Source organism: Choristoneura fumiferana, chromosome 21 (genome assembly GCF_025370935.1).
Source record: "Choristoneura fumiferana chromosome 21, NRCan_CFum_1, whole genome shotgun sequence".
NCBI lineage: Eukaryota > Metazoa > Arthropoda > Insecta > Lepidoptera > Tortricidae > Choristoneura > Choristoneura fumiferana.
In genome coordinates this window covers 12,873,981-12,892,149 of record NC_133492.1, presented here as the reverse complement: position 1 = coordinate 12,892,149, position 18,169 = coordinate 12,873,981, and the positions used below count along the sequence as shown (strand labels likewise).

The following is an 18,169-nucleotide window of genomic DNA, read 5'->3' as shown; positions in this document are numbered from 1 at the left end:
TAAATTCACGAGTTTTCAAATAAATAAATAACTATAAAAAATATTTATTCACAAAAAAAAGTTATCATATATATGAGACAATGAAAGAAAAGATAAAACATAATTTGTGAAGAGGTAAAATTTGCAGGTATGTAGAGTGAACGATACTGAGCCGCGTAATACATAGTCCTCTCAAAATGTCCCAATTGGTTTGTATGGAAATTTCCTTTTTTTGTTACCAAAACTCTATGGATTTGCGGTAACAAAAAAGAACTTTCCATACAAATTATTTAGGCCATTTCGGGAGGCTATGTTATTTAAACTCAGTATCGTTCACTATCTACCTGCAATTTTTTACCCAAATCGGAGTCGCAAATCAAATGTACAAACTTTTTTAGAAATGCTCTAAAAATCAAAATGTTCAACAAAACCGTTATTCGCCGGTTTCTGTACTCACATGATCTTCAAGAAATGTTGTGTTTCTGCCGAGAGCGGGTCCCGGTTTTTGAAGAGCTCAGGTGATGATGCTCTGAGGCTCGAAAATGTTTCCATGGCTTTTTGTGCCTTCCCCATGTCATAGTAGCAGCTGTGCAGGAATCTCCTTAGAAGTTTGTCATCTGAAATGCAAATTTAGTTCATGAAGCTCTCATATTCTCATACTCATTGAACATAACCTAAACCTAACCTAACCAACAAAAAGTTGGAAAACCCCGAATTTGTCACTTCAAAGTTCAATATCTCAAAACCAGGTAAACCGATTTCGATGAATCATGTCTGAGAACCATCGCTAGAAAACCTGATTTCAAATAAAAAAACCGCATTGAAATCGGTCCACCCGTTTAAGAGCTACGGTGCCACAGACATACAGACACACATAGCGGTCAAACTTATAACACCTCTCTTTTTGCGTCGGGGGTTAATAACCAATAAAATAAAGTTGCAGGGAAAAATATCAAAAGATTCCAACAGAAGAACTTAAGAATTTAAGCAGCACAAGAAATTAAGTCCTCTCTCAAATCCCTCCGGAAACAGTATGAAACGGACAACCAGCCCCGACTGCTCGTATACAAAAATAGTCTGTTTTTAACTCCCGACACAAAAAGAAAGAAAGAAAATACATTTATTTAACGCCATAAAAAACAAACATAGGAACAAACAAAAGAGGGGTGTTATAAGTTTGACCGCTATGTGTGTCAGTTTGTGGCACCGTAGCTCTTAAACGGGTGGACCGATTTGAATGCAGTTTGTTTTATTTGAAATCAGGTTTTTTACCGATGGTTCTTAGATATATTTTATCAAAATCGGTTCAGCCGTTTTTGAGATATTGAACTTTGAAGTTACAAACTTTTTGTTGGCTAAGTTACGTTATCTCTACTGAAACTAAACCAATGAATTATATACTTTTGTATTTTTCGAAGTTTTGTACCTAGTTCGTAAAATAACAACATTATGACGAAAAATAAAAAATAGAACCATAGCAGTGGTATGTTTAGTTCAAATAGTAGGTAAGTAAACAACATTTGGTCTACTCTAGCGTAAACTATTTAATTATCCAGGGACAAAACAAGTGAATGCGTTTGTATACGGAACCGACTGTTTAGTCAAATTTTTCCTTACCTAACAAGTATGAAACAGCAGTCTCGTTCATAACCTATGACCGCTGCCAGTACGAAGGTACAAAACATTAACAATAAAATTACTTAACACGCAGCAGCAGTGGTATGATATTTTACTGTACTGTACGACGCAACATTGTAACTATAACAATAGCTGTAACGGGAACCCACGTCGCTATTGTGCGACTGAATGGCCACTTATCTTGACGATCGCGAAACCCGGACAAATCGCGGCGGTTTCAGGTCATAGGGAAATGCTGGTTTGCGCCTTAGTGAATAAATGGGTCATTTCCACAGATTTAAGGCGGAGACATACTCCGCCGCATGTTTCTATCTGCACTTGGCCGTTATAAATATGGTACTGATTAGTACTGACACGCGTTGGAGGGCGTGTACAGTGTGGCGTGGATTTTAAATGGTACAGGGGGAAGTCCTGTAAAGTCGGACGGCACCTATCGCCGGAGCCGCACACTAGTAATATTTCAAATTCAATACATTGTAATGGGTCCTATATATATATGTGATAAAATAAGTGCAAGGGAGTCCGCCGCATTTTTTTCATTCATTTTTGCTTAGTAATCATAAAGAATAAAAACCGGCCAAGAGCGTGTCGGACACGCCCAAAATAGCGTTCCGTAGCCATTACGAAAAAATTAAGTAATATTTTTCTAAGGATTTCTCATTTTATACGGAATCTTCCAAGTTTAGGTATATTTTATACCATAGGCTGCTATTTACTCTTAAACTTCTAATAATTCTCAAGCAAACTTAACCGTTATATTTTTCTTGTAAGTTTGATATACTTACTATCATCCTGATTTTTTTTCAAATTTTTCCACCCACCGATTTAGATTTTAGAGGGGGGGACGCTCGATGTTAATGAAAATTTGCATTTTCAAGTTGAATATTTCACAAACAAATCACTAAATCGAAAAATTGGCTTAGCAATCCCGTAATAGTTTTGAAAGACCTACCTAAATGCTTTATTAGTCTGTAATTCTCGTGCAAAGTTGACATCTTTTTTTTGTCGACTTTTGAGCTCCTGTAATTCTGATATTACAAATTTATATGAAAATCTGAAAAACCACAGGCATAGATAATTACGTCTAGTCCATACTTACAAAATGTCATCTACTTATTTCTGTTGCCTAGTTTTCAAATGAGACCGGGACTACGTTTGTACGGAGAATGGAACGAAGAGACTCGCCTCGCTCTGCTCAGCTGTTTCCACCAGAGCGATACTGTGCGAGGCGTTAACGAAGCGTTTCTATTGGTTCATGAAAAACACATTCCTCGCAACACACCCTCGCAAATCTCTGGTGGATCGCAGCCTTAGGCTGCGCCGCTGCCTCTCAACTTTTTATTTTTTAACCCCCAACGCAAAAAGAGGGATGTTGTACAGGTACTTAAGTTTGACCCCAATGTCTGTCTTTCTGTCTGTGGCATCTTAGCTCTCAAATGGGTGGACCGATTTCAATGCGTTTTTTTTGTGCGAAAGCGACTTTCCTCGGGGTTCTTATCTTAGCTATGTTCATGAAAATCATTTTAGCCGTTTTTGAGATATTAAACTTCAAAATGACGATGTTTGGGTTTTTCAACTTTTTTTAAGTTGGTTATGTTAAGTATATAAAATTGTGTGGTAAAAACTAATGTTCAAGTTATGGTAAGTGAGTAGGTATATATCAATACCCACATACACTCGTTAAATCAGCGTATCCATACTAAATATATACTGTATATATACTAAATATAAATGCGAAAGTGTGTGTTTGTCCGTCTTTCACGTCGAAACGGAGCAACTGATCGACGTGGTTTTTGGCATAGAGATAGTTTATAGGCCAGAGAGTGACATAGGCTACTTTTATCCCGAAAAAATGCACAGTTGCTGAGGGAACAGCGCGCAATAACCGAATTCTACGCGGGCGAAGCAGCGAGCAAAAGCTAGTTATTTAATATACACGCTGCAATAGCGAGGAGGGAACGTTTTCGTTAGACAAGTGAAGTAGTAAGGAAAGTGAGAAGAGCGTGCGTCTTTGTGTCTTCGAAAGCAACGCATCTCGCTGATAGTGTAGGCATACGTCTTTTGTCTCTGTCGTCATTGACGTCACGTTAAAAAATAATTAAAAAGTTAATATTAAATAGTCAAACATATTCAAGGTTGCACAGGTTTCCTTAATTTTTATCGTTGTGTTTGTACTCAAAGAGCATCATGTCCTACGTCACGTAAAAAAAAATACAATACGGTGTGAATCGAGTTCTTACGACGCCACGAAGCTAGAACAATAGAAAAGCAGTCGAGGAAACTGAACCACGTACGAGGGTTCTATTTCACAATCAATTTCTCTATGATTTCTTTGGCAAAGGTTCCATTCCGATTCTGTGACTGTAGGTTCCTCTCTACGTGTAGTTGAATGATATAAGTAGCACAAAAAGTAGACGCCATTAATGAATCTTTTTTTTACTGTCCTTCTTCTTCTCTTTTAAGATATGGCTTTTCTGTCCTAATTAATAGGACAATTTCGCCAGTGTCAAGGTAAACTCTCTTTGAGAGGGACGTTGTACGGTCGATGTAGTTTTTGCAACTTGATAGTAAAATTCCAGAAACAACGTGGAGACAATTTGCGCATTAAAAAATGCCAGACACGAGAGCAATATAGAATTTTGTGATCACTGTTCTTCACTGTTAATGTTAATCGCCGCATAAAACACTATCAAAATTATACTTCAACTAGCCAAACAAACAGAAATAGCAAAATTAGATATAGTCTACATCCGCCATGTTCGAATGCTACAAATCGAATCTTTTTTACTGTCAATACCGAGTTTTTAACGAAAAAGACCTGGGGGGGGGCCACTACGCAATTCGAAAATCGAAGTTCATGTTATACTGTCCCTCTCACTCTCCTATTAAATAATATAAGCGTCAGCGGGACGGAAAGAAACGAAGTTCGAATTTTGCACTTCGTAGTATACTAGTAGGGCCAAGTTAACTTACCCATATCCTTCGGCATGTGGGGTTGCTGAGCGACCCACCCTTTCAACTGCTCCAAGTCTTTCTGCAGCTCTTCCGGACTCTTCGCTTCTGTCATGTTGGTACTGTAAACAAAACGTGAGTTTATCGCACTGTTTTGTATTTCTAGTATTTATAACTTCTTTTTTGGCGCTATGCCAGAAAAAATGACGATTGCAGTTAGTATTAGAGTTTGCTGTGAGAACAGTATGTTTTGTGCCCTACCGCGTTTACAATAAATACGATAATATCGTTATGTTAACGTTATGGTAACGTTATGTTAAATATCGTTACGATAACATATTATGTTACCGTGATAAATAAATTTAATTGTTTTTAGTAAATAAAATAAAAAATAAATAAGCAGCTCTCATCATTTATTAACACACGAAATACGTAAGAAATTACAAATAGGCTATTACAAAAGAGGATAAAAATAAAAGAACTGAAACTAACTTATTCTAATATTGGCAGGCCCCACATAAGGCTGGCTGCGTAACTAGTGCAATGCCAATTCGTTATCCAAGGAAAGAGTCAGCCTTGTACCTCTGTGGAACGGACAAGCTTCTTTGAAAAAAAACTTTTTGAGTTTTAGGTCCCTGCGGCGCACCCAAGAGTTTCAACAGCAAAAGTCGCAAATAAGTGTTTTTTTGCTTAATAGGAGGCTCCACCTCGTCAGTAATACCCAAATAAACTTTTTTCATTTTCATTTTCAAGTATAAAGCTGTCCGTTCAATTCACATGTAAACAATATAATTTATAATTTGTACGGGATGTAGACCGTGGTGGTCAAAATATCAGGCTCCCAATATTTAACGTGCGTGCGTGCGCGTAACATGTACCTACAAGTTTAAGGAAAAACAAAAGTTACTTAGATGTTACGCGAGAGGATCAAAAGATACGAAAAATACAATACAAATACAATACAATACAAAATAATTTATTTCACCAAAAGAGATAACAGTATATACCGGGTGGGCCCTGTCACAGGAGCAATAAATTAAACCACAGCTTCCGGTCTTCATCCTGTACCCTTAGTGTAAGTTTTCGGTTACAAAATAAGTCTCGATCGCGTTCGCGTTAAAATCTCAATTTGTATGGAAACACGAACATCGCAAACGTACCGCTAGAGGCGCTAGTGTTTCCATGCAATATACATTCAAGGTTACGAAATAAGAATAAATGTTTTTTAATTAACGATTCTGAGTGTGATAATAAGATGTTTTTTATTGACAAATAAACAAAATAATGGTCCCTACTATTTAACATCCCTTTCCCCTACCTACAGGATTATTTTTGTAACGCCCTTGTGTAATCGACATGTCAGGAAACTAATGAATGAGGCACACCTACAAACTGGGTACGCGCGCACCGAATGAACTCCGTGACAGTGAGTTTATAACCGAGCTAACGAATAAGCCCGTATTATTTCATTTACGACGTGTACTGTCGTATCAATGTTAGGGTTCCGTAGCGAAAATGGCAAAAACGGAACCCTTATAGTTTCGCCATGTTTGTCTGTATGTCTGTCTGTCCGTCCGCGGCTTTGCTCAGGGACTATCAATGCTAGAAAGCTGTAATTTGGCACGAATATATATGCAAACTATGCCGACAAAATGGTACAAAAAAGTTAAAAAAAATTTTTTTAGAGGTACCTCCCATAAAAGTAAAGTGGGGGTGATTTTTTTACTCATCCAACCTAGTAGTATGGGGTATCGTTGGATAGGTCTTTTAAAACCATTTGGAGGTTGCTAAAACGACTTTTCGATTCAGTGATTTGTTTGCAAAATATTTAACTTTAAAGTGCAAATTTTCATTAAGATCGAGCGCCCCCCCCCCTTCTCTAAAATCTAAACCGGTGGGTGGAAAAATTTGAATTAAATTTCAAACAATAATAATATTAAAGTATCTTTTCGGGGAAAAAAATCTCAATGAACAAACGATTCGGTTGGTTCGTTGGTGCCATTATGTAGGTACTGACTTAATTTTAGACCGAAGTGATTCAATTTATTCCGTATTTATTGGAATATGAAAACACGATACATGTCCTTTGAAATTAGTTCCGAGTTGTATTTATAACATAAACCAGTTTCATATTGCTCTTTTGCAAGGTAACTTCCATTATTTCATCATTTTAGTCATTGCCAGATTTAAAAAGCCGGCCATGTAAACTCCAATTCAATAGAATCTGACAATCCTGTAGACACTTCCAGCCTACTAATATAAACACCGGGCTGCCTAAGGCTTTGTGATGTGACTATTATTCTTTTTTGATTCCTTTTAGATGATAATTGCAACAACAGGGACATATATAATCAAGTGTGCCCACGATACGGTGTCTTAAATATGTAGAAAATTGTCAGATTCTATTGAATTGTACTTTAAGTACTATTGACATGTTACGATTCAGCAAAAAAAACAATGAAAAATATATTTCCTTGACCGTAAACCTCATGGTGAACAGATGTAATGTCACACATAAATTCCGAAAAACTAGGAGGTCAAACCACAACGAAAAGTACAGTCAGCATTTTTATTGCTTTTATTGTTTTTAATAAAACAGTTTTTTTTTTAATAAAAGCCGACTAGTCCGAAATAACAGCTCCAATTACTGTCAACTAGCGAAATTTTTATTTAACAAAACACAATATTTCTACCACTTTCAAATAGTATTTTCAAAAATTAGTAGCAACTCCGATAGGGATTTGATGTCAATTGTTCCCAAACCCGTTTCGTTTGCCTCTATATCAAAAAGTCTGTCTACCTTGTTAAGTTGTTGTTGTTGTTATTGTTGTAACTCTTTATTGTACATAAAACATAATGAAAATTACAATTAACAAGAGAAAGAGATGTACAAAGGCGAGCTTATCCCTTAAAGGGATCTCTTCCAGTTAACCTTTGAAAGATTGAAAGGACAACAGAAACAAGAGTAGACACTACAATGGAAAGATAAAAGGATCAAAAAATTAAGTACACATATCCTTTTGTTATCTCATCATAATCGCGATTACACATAGTGTAAACAGAACATTACATCTTTGACAGGTGGCTTTTCGCTAACGACGTAAGGTTTCCGTAAATGTTACTGTACCTACATATCATCGCAACTGACAATGGCCCAAGCCTTAAGGCCGCCATTGAGGGGAATAATAATCTATCTATCTAATCAATCTAATACCTTTAAACGAGCAATTCTTGTATATATATAAATATATAATCAGGATCTCTGAAACGGCTCCAACGATTTCGATGAAATTTGGTATGTGGGGGTTTTCGGGGATGATAAATCGATCTAGCTTGATGCTACCTTTTGGAAAACGGGAAAACTTTTAAGGCCGCCATTGAGGAAATATAATAATAATACTATTTTAATTTTGATAAGCCCACTGATTGCAGGTGAATCAGGTCGTATAAAACCAAAGATGACATAGGATGGTAATGTATCGTACGAGTATTTCTATAAATAAGATAATTTAATTAATCTGTGATAAATATTACTTAAACTGTATCCGGATGCCATAAATTGTTTTTATTTCATAATTTTCTGGACCTAAATAGGTACACGTAGGCACAATAACACTTTCATAATGATCCCCATTAACTTTATTTTCCACTGGATTTAAATAAAATATAAAGAGATTGTCTTCTCAGTAGGCTTCCGAAATTTCGACGCATTTTCTAGCGGTAGGTGTGATTCGAGTGAATCGGTTACTCCCGATAATTATAAAGTCGCTAATAAATGCGTCGAAATATCGCACGGGACTACCCGTTCAATAACGCTAATTATGGATGTAACAAAATATCGGGAGCTTATAATTAAAGCCAATCCGTGACTTCCTGTTATAGCGACGCTAGTAGATGCGTTAAAGTTGAAATTGAAATATCGGGAACTTGTTATAGGCAATCCATGTGACTTTCTGTTATAATGACGACGCTAGTAAGTAGATGCGCTGAAATATCGGGACTTCGGGAGGTTATTAATGGCAATCCAAGCGACTTCCTGTTATAATGACGATAGTAGATGCGTTGAAATTGAAATATCTGAAGCCTGTCAAAGGCAATCCATGTGACTTCCTGTTATAAGAACGCTAGTAGGTAGATGCGCTGAAATATCGGGAGCTTATTAATGGAAATCTATGTGACTTCCTGTTATAACGACGCTATTAGATGCATCGAAATATCTGGAGCTTATTCAAGGTCATTCATGTAATTACCCCTTGTAATCGATAACGCCAGTGGATGCATCGGAATATCAGTAGCTTATTCAAACTAACCCACAGTACAATACAATGACTATTTATTGTACACCACAATAGTGAGCGATACATAAAACAGGTACGCAGAGAGAAAAACTCGAGGTAAGCAATAGGGAGCCTTATCTTAATAAGTATATGGATTGTATTGTATTTCTCTTATTGTATTACTTAACTACAAAACGGCCAAGTGCGAATCGAACTCGAACATCTGTTCGTGAAAGCCGTTTCCGAGATAAATAAATAAATATTCAAGAATAGTTCGTTTTAGGCATTAAGCAATAGATGGATAAATAACATGCCTTACTGGCGACAGTCGGGTAAGTAGGAAAAACGTCGTAGTCTTCTATTTAAACGAAAATTCCACAGCAAGGCTGAGAAAGATATTTGAGCTGAGATCAGCTTGATATTTTCTAAATCCAAAATCCGATATGGCGGCGTTTCATGGTCTGCCTAAACGTCACTAGGCAAATCATTAAAACGTGTTATCTACAGATATTATCGTGAGTATTTCCGAGCGGTATTTGAAAAAAATTGCTAAACCTTTTTCTGTTAAATTTCCTGAATTCACGTAGGTACCTATATCAACTAGCAGAAATAGCAGCTGCTTCTGATTAAGCATAAACTTAAATTTAAACATGACCACGCATATTTTCAGGCAAGAATCTCTTCAAAAACGAATCATTATCAAGGAAAACAAAACAATAACATTTTCCAGTTCGTATGGCACGCATAAATAAAAACCCGGATTCTGGTTTACTAAACAAATTGGGATAAACAAGTTCACTAAATAGTCGGACACTTACGCTCAATAAGGTAAAATGGTCGGTAGAACTGAGCGGCCGTTTGTACCTTGTTTTCGGTCAAGGTTGCTCAAACTGAGAGCGCACGCGTCGTTCGGGCATCGCGCGAGATACCATACTAGCTGTGTGGAGAAGTGAAACGAGCGGCGCAAGAGTCGTACAGTCGTGTACGCCAGTGATACGTTATCAGTGCTTTGTATTCGTAGCTTGAAGCCAATGCTACAAGAAGTGATGGATGATTTGGTAGCTTGTGAGGGTCTAAGGCTATTGGATTCTTGTCACATCATCAAGCACTGCGATGCGGGTTTGATCGAATCCAGGTTAAAGAGACTGAAAAAATATTTTTTGACTCCTACCAAAATGATGATGAATGATGATGATAATGATGAATTTGTTCCAAAAACTTTTTATAAAACATTGTATCTCTTGTTATCTTGCACTGCAAATTATTAAATAAATTACCTTATCTTCTTAAAAATCTTCCATTCCCAAGAATAACAATTCTTATCGACTCAGATTCGTATGAAGTGTTACATTACATTATTGTGGCAAGGGGTTTTGTCTTGATGTTTTGGAATGCATAGAGATAATTAGGTACAACAGTATGGGGTCTATTATTAATGAGCAGGTAAATTTAGTATCATCTCCCTTGCTACGGCTTGGGTCTAATTTCAGCAATGGTAGTAAATAAGACATGCCTTGACAGTACATAAATAAAAATCAAGGTAGTTTTGAAGGACGGTTAAAATGTATTAATAATTTGTGGGTAGTTTTGTTTTGTTTCATAAAATATTTGTGGGTACTTGAGGAGTAACAGTGACAAATTAAAACGGTGGTTGTGGTTTGTTAGTCTAACAACTGGTAGCATGGTGTACGGTTGTGTTACTCTGAAGATGAGCTCTGGTTGAGTTCGAAACGCGTCAGTGTAGTGTGGTGGTGGTGATAGATAGGTTTGTGTGTGTTCTTACGGTGTGGAGGTGGAGGAACTGCTTGAACACGCATATTTTGCATAAGCTTAGCTATCGTAAGGTCGCGGGTGAGCAAGGAAATTCTTTTAGTTCATTAGAAAAAGATTATTTTAAAGAAAGGAAAAAGTCATGGTAGCAACAGGGTAACATCAGTTTGATGTGCTCTGACATAATCAGTAATAATAATAATAATAAAACTATTCATTTCAGGAAACGTGGCGCATGCAATAAAAACCTTACAGACTAAGGGCCTGGTAATAATGAGTTAGAAGTACTACTTATAAGGTGTATTTTGCCATTTGGACGACCGCGCGATGGCTAAGTGGTTAGAGAACCTGACTACGAAGTTTGAGGTCCTGGGTTCGAATCCCGGCCGGGGCAGATATTTGTGTGAATAACACGAATGTTTGTTCTCGGGTCTTGGATGTTTAATATGTGTTTAAGTATGTATTTATCTATATAAGTATATTTATCCGTTGCCTAGTATCCATAGTACAAGCTTTGTTTAGTTTGGGACTAGGTCAATTGGTGTCAAATGTCCCATGATATTTATTTATTTATTTATTTTGTAGGTACTTTCCATCGTTTCAATTGTTCAATCCATTATCAACTACCTGTAGGTATAGTGAAGAGTACTAGTACATTACCTTATATTGTACAATTTGAAATTCCCACTTCCCCCCTCTCCCTCTCCCTCTCCCTTTAGTTCGGCAACGCACCCGCAGTCCTAATAATGCTGTATGTCCATGGGCGGCGGTGATCACTTACCATCAGGTGTCCCGCATGCTCGTTTTCCAGCTATTTAATATACTTATAAATAAAAAGATATAAAGGACAACATACATTTTGTAACGTTTTATGAATAAGTGGCTATACATTTAAGTATTATGAACGTTTCATTGTCGGAATAATCGAAAGCATTCAGCATTCAAAGTGATCACTTACATAAGGTATTGATGTTTCTATCAGGCTTAATTTGGAACACTACACTTTGGAAATAGTCTGAATTAATAAATGAATTCAAATTTGAATTTACAATCACTTTAACATTATATAGAAACTTTTCACGTTGATAATACCTTGTCACCTTCACATTTCACATCTGCACCAACTGGATCTTAGGGTCAGTGTGGAACCTATTCATATTCAATCTGATGACGTGCCATGCCAAAAAAATGTTGACTGTTTTTTACTCTATCACGCAAAAAAGGTTCAACGGGTTTGGACAAAATTTAACATAGAAATAGTATCAATGTAGTTTGGATTAACCTTTGAGTATTTATTCGTAAATACTCAAAGAGATTAACACATAGAATCTTTTATCTCAGAAAATTGCATGATTGCCCCGGGAGAGCAATACCTACTGAAAGTCGCATGCAACAGCTAGTATAAATTATAACAAAATAACCAAAATACACCTCTGTTGCTACATGCATTATTTATTACCTAAACTGGAGTTAACCAACTAAAACAGTTACGACTACAAAATTCTTAGTATCTTTACTAAGTAATATCGTAAATGCGAATAAGTATGTCTCCGTCTGCCGGTTTTCCCAACTCACGTTTCCCAAACGTTTCATTTGCCAACTTGGGATTTTCTCTGAAAAAACACTATATTTTTTCAGATACTTGTTCATGAAACAAACTAGACCAGTTGGGTATACTTAGGTGACCATTAACTTTTACCTGTGTGTGTGTCTGTCTGTCTGTCTGTGGGACCGTAGCTCTTAAACGGGTGGACCGATTTGAATGCAATTTTTTCAATTCAATAAAACATTTAAATACTTGCAAGTTTTCTAGCGATGGTTCTTAGATATGTTTGATCGAGCTAGTTTAGCAATGTGGGGGTAGTTTTAGTAGAGGTCCAGGAAACTGAATCGCGTACCTTTTCATAATCAATTTCGCTATATTCTCTGGCAGATGTATGGAATATCAATGTGATATTGAGCAATACCACAAAGGTTCCACCTGGTACACTCACCAGCACCAATATCTGACAAACAAAGCAAGCATAATATAAATATCTAATACGACTCTATTTCTAGGGCCGGTAGGACCTGACAGATATTTTTACATACTCAGCTGTGGCATATTATTCATGCAGGTGAGGTGACTGTACGCGGTTTAGATTCTTTGACATCTTGTCCAAAATATGTTTGAATCTGTAGCGTCTCATGGTATGGTTTACACCGCAGTTTTGAATTAATTAAGTAAGTTGCGGATAAAAAGTTTCAAGGTGAACATAATACCAGTTATTAAACGAGGCAATCTACGTTACGTCAATGCGCCCAATGTGGTTAAACTTGGCTTAATGTTTGTAAACTAGGTATGTACCTACAACTAATTGAGATGTTTGCCATTCTTTATGTAATGCTTGAGGGTAGGCACTAGATTTTAATTACTTAACTTATTATGTGATGGGAAAAGCATTTATTGCTTTACTTTGCTTAACAATTAAATGAAATCCACCTAACCTAAACACAATACCTACCTACATTGAACAAAAAAAAAACTAAAAACTAAAACAAATTACTTAAGCCGGACCCCTTAGGCAAGATTCCGAAGATGCTGGCAGCGTTCCCTCTTTGAACTACCAAGCTAATTCTTTGTCCTGCCAGCTGTCCTGGAAGCTGCCAGCTCTTTGGTCCCTGTGATGTCTACTAACCTCTTCGATATTTCTTTGTAAAGTTTCAGAACGCCAGTACCCCACGGACCAAGAGACTCAACACCGAACGGGATAAATCGCATTCGATGGCTAGACCCCTTTATTTAACCCTTAACATGGCAAGACATGAAAGAATGCAGTTATCTATCACTTGTAACGTTTTTAGTGACAGTTGTGGATTAAAATTTACTATAATGAAAAAAAAAACCATTCCGAAAGTAGGTTTTTCAGGACGTCCGTTAAAACGGACATTACCAAGAACCTTATAAACTGATTGCCCTCAATGTTGTCCTAAAAAACGGACAATGCCATCATACAGTTAAAAATAATTAATTGTCGACGGGTTAAAAAAAGGAATTTATTATAGTTGCAAATATTTTTTTATTAAAATACTATAAAATGACATATGAGAAACAAAAAAACTACTTTCTTCAAGGGTTGTGACGAAACAAAACAAAATATCTTCATCCTGGTTCTGGTCCAGGAGCACTGCGGATTAGTTGATGAGTCCAGCCTGGCGGAGATCTTCTCTTCCCAATACACGGAGGCCCAGGTGGTCACCGCCAAGGGGCTGCTCAGTAACACCACTTGCTTGACTTCTGTGGCGGGTAGAAACGGCGGTGTGAAGGAGAACGTCCAGAACATTTTCGGGTGTTTACTGAAACTGATCCGGTGGACATCCCAACTTACGTCCCGAAAGACCCTAGTAAGAAAGATGCCGCGAGTAACGTTTGAGCACGGCGACGTCATGCGGCCACCATTAAAGGCAACCATTAAAGGTGATGCCCTTCTTTTGACTACAGTTATAGCCTTCTCCTTCCCACTTTTGCTTCGTCTGGTGTACCAATGTAGTTGGAATCACCTTTTGTCCATTGAGACAACTTAAAACCGATCAAGCGGTAAGGATATCATTGTTACAGCTCTGTCCCCTCCTGACCTACTTTTGCCCGACTGCAGCGAGACAAAGAAGTTCGTCACCACGTGCGCACATGCTTGTATCTAAACGATTGTCTAGTTTGGGTCTTGTTTTAGAAACATTCATGTACTTAGTTAAGTGCGATAGCTTATTACAGTTAGTTGTCAAGATCAACCGAAAAAGTTTAGTCAAACACATTTTTGGGGGTTAACTGGAAGAGATCCCTTTAAGGCCGAGGCCGCGCTACAGCTAAGCCGCCGCGGTTTTTAACCGCTTTTTAGTACTATTATAATATATTCTGTGACCGTGAATTCTTTATACACCGGTGAAATTACTGGCACTTGAGGTATCCCATCTTAAGCCTTTAGGTTGGCAACGCTTCTGCAATCCCCCTGGTGTTGCAGGTGTCTATGGGCGGTGGTAATCTCTTACCATCAGGAGACCCACTTGCTCGTTTGTCATCCAGTCGAATAAAAAAAAATACACGTAAACTTGAAAACGCCATTGCGGCCGCTTGCATTAGTTTACTTGATTCACAAAGTCACGCCTTTAAAAACCGCGGCGGTTTAGCCGTAGTGCGGCCTCAGCCTGAGGGATAAGTTCGCATTTGTATATCTTATTATCTGTTAATTCCATGTCTTTTTATGTAGAATAAAGAGTTAAGTATACAATACGTCACGTACAATTTTTCCTTAAGTAAACCAATTTTGCTTTAAACGTCCAACCTTAATTACCTACTCAGAATCATTAATAACACGATCACATAGTCTACTGGCAAGGATAATACCTACCTTCTATCGACTAGTCTATGTACTTAATGAACCCTATTTAACCACCATGGGCGCCGGTAGGATTATTTTCAGAAGGGTGCTCTACATCTCGCATCTGCATATAGAGAGGTGCATTTATAGATTTCATTCTGTTTGTTCTATGTATTTTCCTTTATGCCAGGGAGGGGGTACAAATGCACCCCCTTGTACCCCCATCCCGCGGCGCCCATGGTACCCACTTAGTCAAAATCAGACTTCAAAATGAGCCATGCTGTATTTGACACTTCTTGTGTTATGTAGATACCTAAGCTACTTACTTACCTTTAGTTTTAAGCGGGTGCTGGATTCGTTGTTCCTTCTTCCCACAGAAGTACCTACGTTGGAGTCACACATTAGATCAACAAAATATTATTAATTTCAAAAAGTACCTACCAAAAAACCCGAATCAAGATTACTTAAGTTTTAATTAAGTGTCGATTCTGTCGTGAATGAAAGGCGCTATTAGGTATTATGCAGAATGTGGCTTGGTCGCTTGGTTGTTTATTAAATTAGAAACAGGACTTCTAATTTTCCGACATAGATCCCCTTGGCTTAAAAAATTATAATAGCTTCTGCAGCTGACTGGTGCAATGAAGCTGTGGCAAACTGCAATACGAAGTCTTCATGAGCTGATAAAACTCAAATCATGTTCCACCTCAGCCAAGGCGACCTTTGCCTAAATTACTAAGCTGCAAACCTACTGCTGCAGTGATCACCAGGTACAAAATCCATACCTGATGTGCAAATCAAGTAAGTAACACACAAGTAATTAAGTATCTAAGTATGCTTTGCTTCTGCGTAATGGTGATATTCTACCGGCGAGGCGAGACGAGACTAGGCGAGACGAGAATTGAAATTTGTATGCAATCTCGCGCGCCCGCCGCTAGCCGCCGCGGGCGCTGCCATACAAATTTCAATTCTGGTCTCGCCTCGTGTCGTCTCGCCTCGCAAGTGGAAATCCACCTTAAGAGGTGGGCAAATCCCTCCGAAGTACCTACCTACATTCAGATTTGAAGGTTCGAAAGAGTCAGATCGACAAACTGATCTGAATCCCCAATCGGCTTCTTTCAAATCTTATCCAATCCGAGAGGGTAGGTTTAACTCAAGACTAATTTATTGAAATCGAGCGGCCCGTAATCGGCGATCACTTCGCTTTTGTTCAATCAATCACTTGGATCGGAACCCAAATGGTTAGTCGGGCTTGGTCGAGTGCTAAGCCGGTGGTACGCCAGTATAAATCCAAAGTGACTCACCGATTCAAAAGCGTCATTATGATGAATCGGTGCATCATTATGTCGGTACCGAACCAATCCGGACGGGGTAAGATCGGAACAAAACTTAAGGAACAAAATTGCTTAGTCTTCGCCGATTGCTCGAAAGAACCCTGATTCAATAAAGGAGTTGAAGTGGGTGCTAGCAAATATCGGAGCGGAATTAAGTGGATCACTTCTTGAAGTCGACAATACCCTAATCTGCGTACTTTTACATTGTACGTGCATACCTACTTTTTTTGTAAAAAAAAACAACTTTATAAATACTTAAGCAATCAATAACAATCGCAAATGAGGGCTATCGTTTTTTGTCTCACTAGATGGCGCACTGTTGCGTGAGGCTTTTAAGTATGGCTTCTAAAGTCTGTTATTACAGGCGTGAAAACAAGGTTTGGATTAAAATTATATTTAATACACCTTAAAACCGTAAGTACCATAAAAATATCGAGCATTCCACAGTGTTGCATAGTTCCCTTTTTGTTCGGAAAAAAGGGAGGACAAAGGTTTCCGAAAGACAAAACTGTCTCAAAACACAGACATTAATTGCTCCAGAACGCATATTTGCCATAATTAATTTCAGGTATTGCAAAATATTCACAAAATTATTCTAATTATAAATAAACCCGCGTTGCTCACCCAAAAACTATGAGATTTGACATTTCGGAGACCTCACGCTACACTAGCGCCTCTAGTGGTGAATTTATACGCGATAGCCCTCATTATTTAGGGGTTGCTACTAAGGATATAACAACAAAACAATTGATATAATTTTCATTTGATATAGGTAATTAAATTTATCTTAAAAACCACATATATCTATTGTTATTATTTAATTTGATGTACTTTGGGTTAGGTTAGGTTAGGTTTATTTTATAAAAAAACTTCAGTGAAGCTTGGAAATGATATCAAATGTTGTTATACAGATCATTACACACCCTTATCTTTAAACTAGAACCAAACAAAATTCAACCCTTGATTTTTGCTAACAAATCGTTTATAAAGTGGTAAGTATTGCTATTACATTTTGAAAGGAGCGTTATTTTATTATCAAGAATGTTTTGATAAGTGATATGATTAATGCGGAAATTATATATTTTATTTTATAATGTGTAATTATAATATTTGAAGAAATCGACTGAATCTTTAGACCAAGTTCGTAAAATTCAAATTAGTAAATCGCCATCAAAGACAATTTAGTTTTTTTTTATTATGTTTGAACACATCCATTTGACTTGTTAAAAATGTTGCCATCTAGAAAAATGTAAGTTATTTTAATTTGAGGTTAATATGAGCAATATCTATGAAAAAAGTAAATTATATCATGATTAGAAAATGAATCTAATCCGTTTTCACGTCGGTATTTATGTAAAACCATGTTGCGTTCATCCTTTTTAGTATTTTTATAACACTACAAAATTATTTTTGTTATGGCAACATTACGCTGTTTAAGTTTGCGCATGCGCCGAATGGCGATTTTACAGTGATAATTCTTTGAGTTTTCATATTTTCTAAAATAAGAAATTTTATCATAGTTTGGTAATACATCTATCAAAACGTTAAAAATCAGTACACTCCTTAGATCAGACATTTAAGCAACACAACCTGTGTAAATCTAATTATTAAAATATCTAGTGTAACATTGGTGGCCATTACAAAACCTAAACTTTTTTATCAGGACAAATGTCCACTTGATGTTTCGGCGACGTTGTGACTAATCTTTCGAAAAGCAAACTAAATACTCAAGTCCCGTGAGTCAATCTTTTGGAGTTCTTATTTTGTGAGTGCTGTGACTTGTATAACCGAGAAACCTTGCAGTATATTCGAAACTGCTTTCGAGCCGACCGACGATTTATCACTAAGGTTGATTTCCCACATAATA

At 37.2% G+C, this 18,169-nt stretch overlaps 2 protein-coding genes across 24 annotated transcripts in view; one reads left to right on the top strand and one right to left on the bottom strand.

Moving 5' to 3' along the window:
* The window catches only part of LOC141439626 (alpha-tocopherol transfer protein-like), a 26,713-nt gene extending 11,391 nt beyond the window's left edge, over positions 1-15,322 (bottom strand). Inside the window, exons 1-3 of one of the 3 annotated variants that reach the window (XM_074103939.1) lie at positions 15,302-15,322; positions 4,591-4,691; positions 437-596 (exon numbers count right to left, since the gene is read on the bottom strand). In XM_074103939.1, coding sequence (XP_073960040.1) covers positions 437-596; positions 4,591-4,684 — 254 coding nt within the window. In that variant the 5' untranslated portion in view covers positions 4,685-4,691; positions 15,302-15,322. Of the gene's footprint in view, positions 1-436; positions 597-4,590; positions 4,692-9,664; positions 9,805-15,301 lie in introns of those variants that run through there. The other 2 variants (XM_074103938.1, XM_074103937.1) reach the window with 2 other exon arrangements.
* A 2,395-nt stretch (positions 15,323-17,717) lies between these two features.
* Positions 17,718-18,169, top strand: part of gish (casein kinase I gish) — a 50,649-nt gene continuing 50,197 nt past the window's right edge. For 7 of the 21 annotated variants that reach the window (XM_074103922.1, XM_074103917.1, XM_074103930.1 and 4 more), the window contains exon 1: positions 17,732-18,038. The gene's annotated coding sequence lies outside the window, so the exon portion shown is untranslated. Of the gene's footprint in view, positions 18,151-18,169 lie in introns of all 21 variants that reach the window. The other 14 variants (XM_074103936.1, XM_074103935.1, XM_074103927.1 and 11 more) reach the window with 8 other exon arrangements.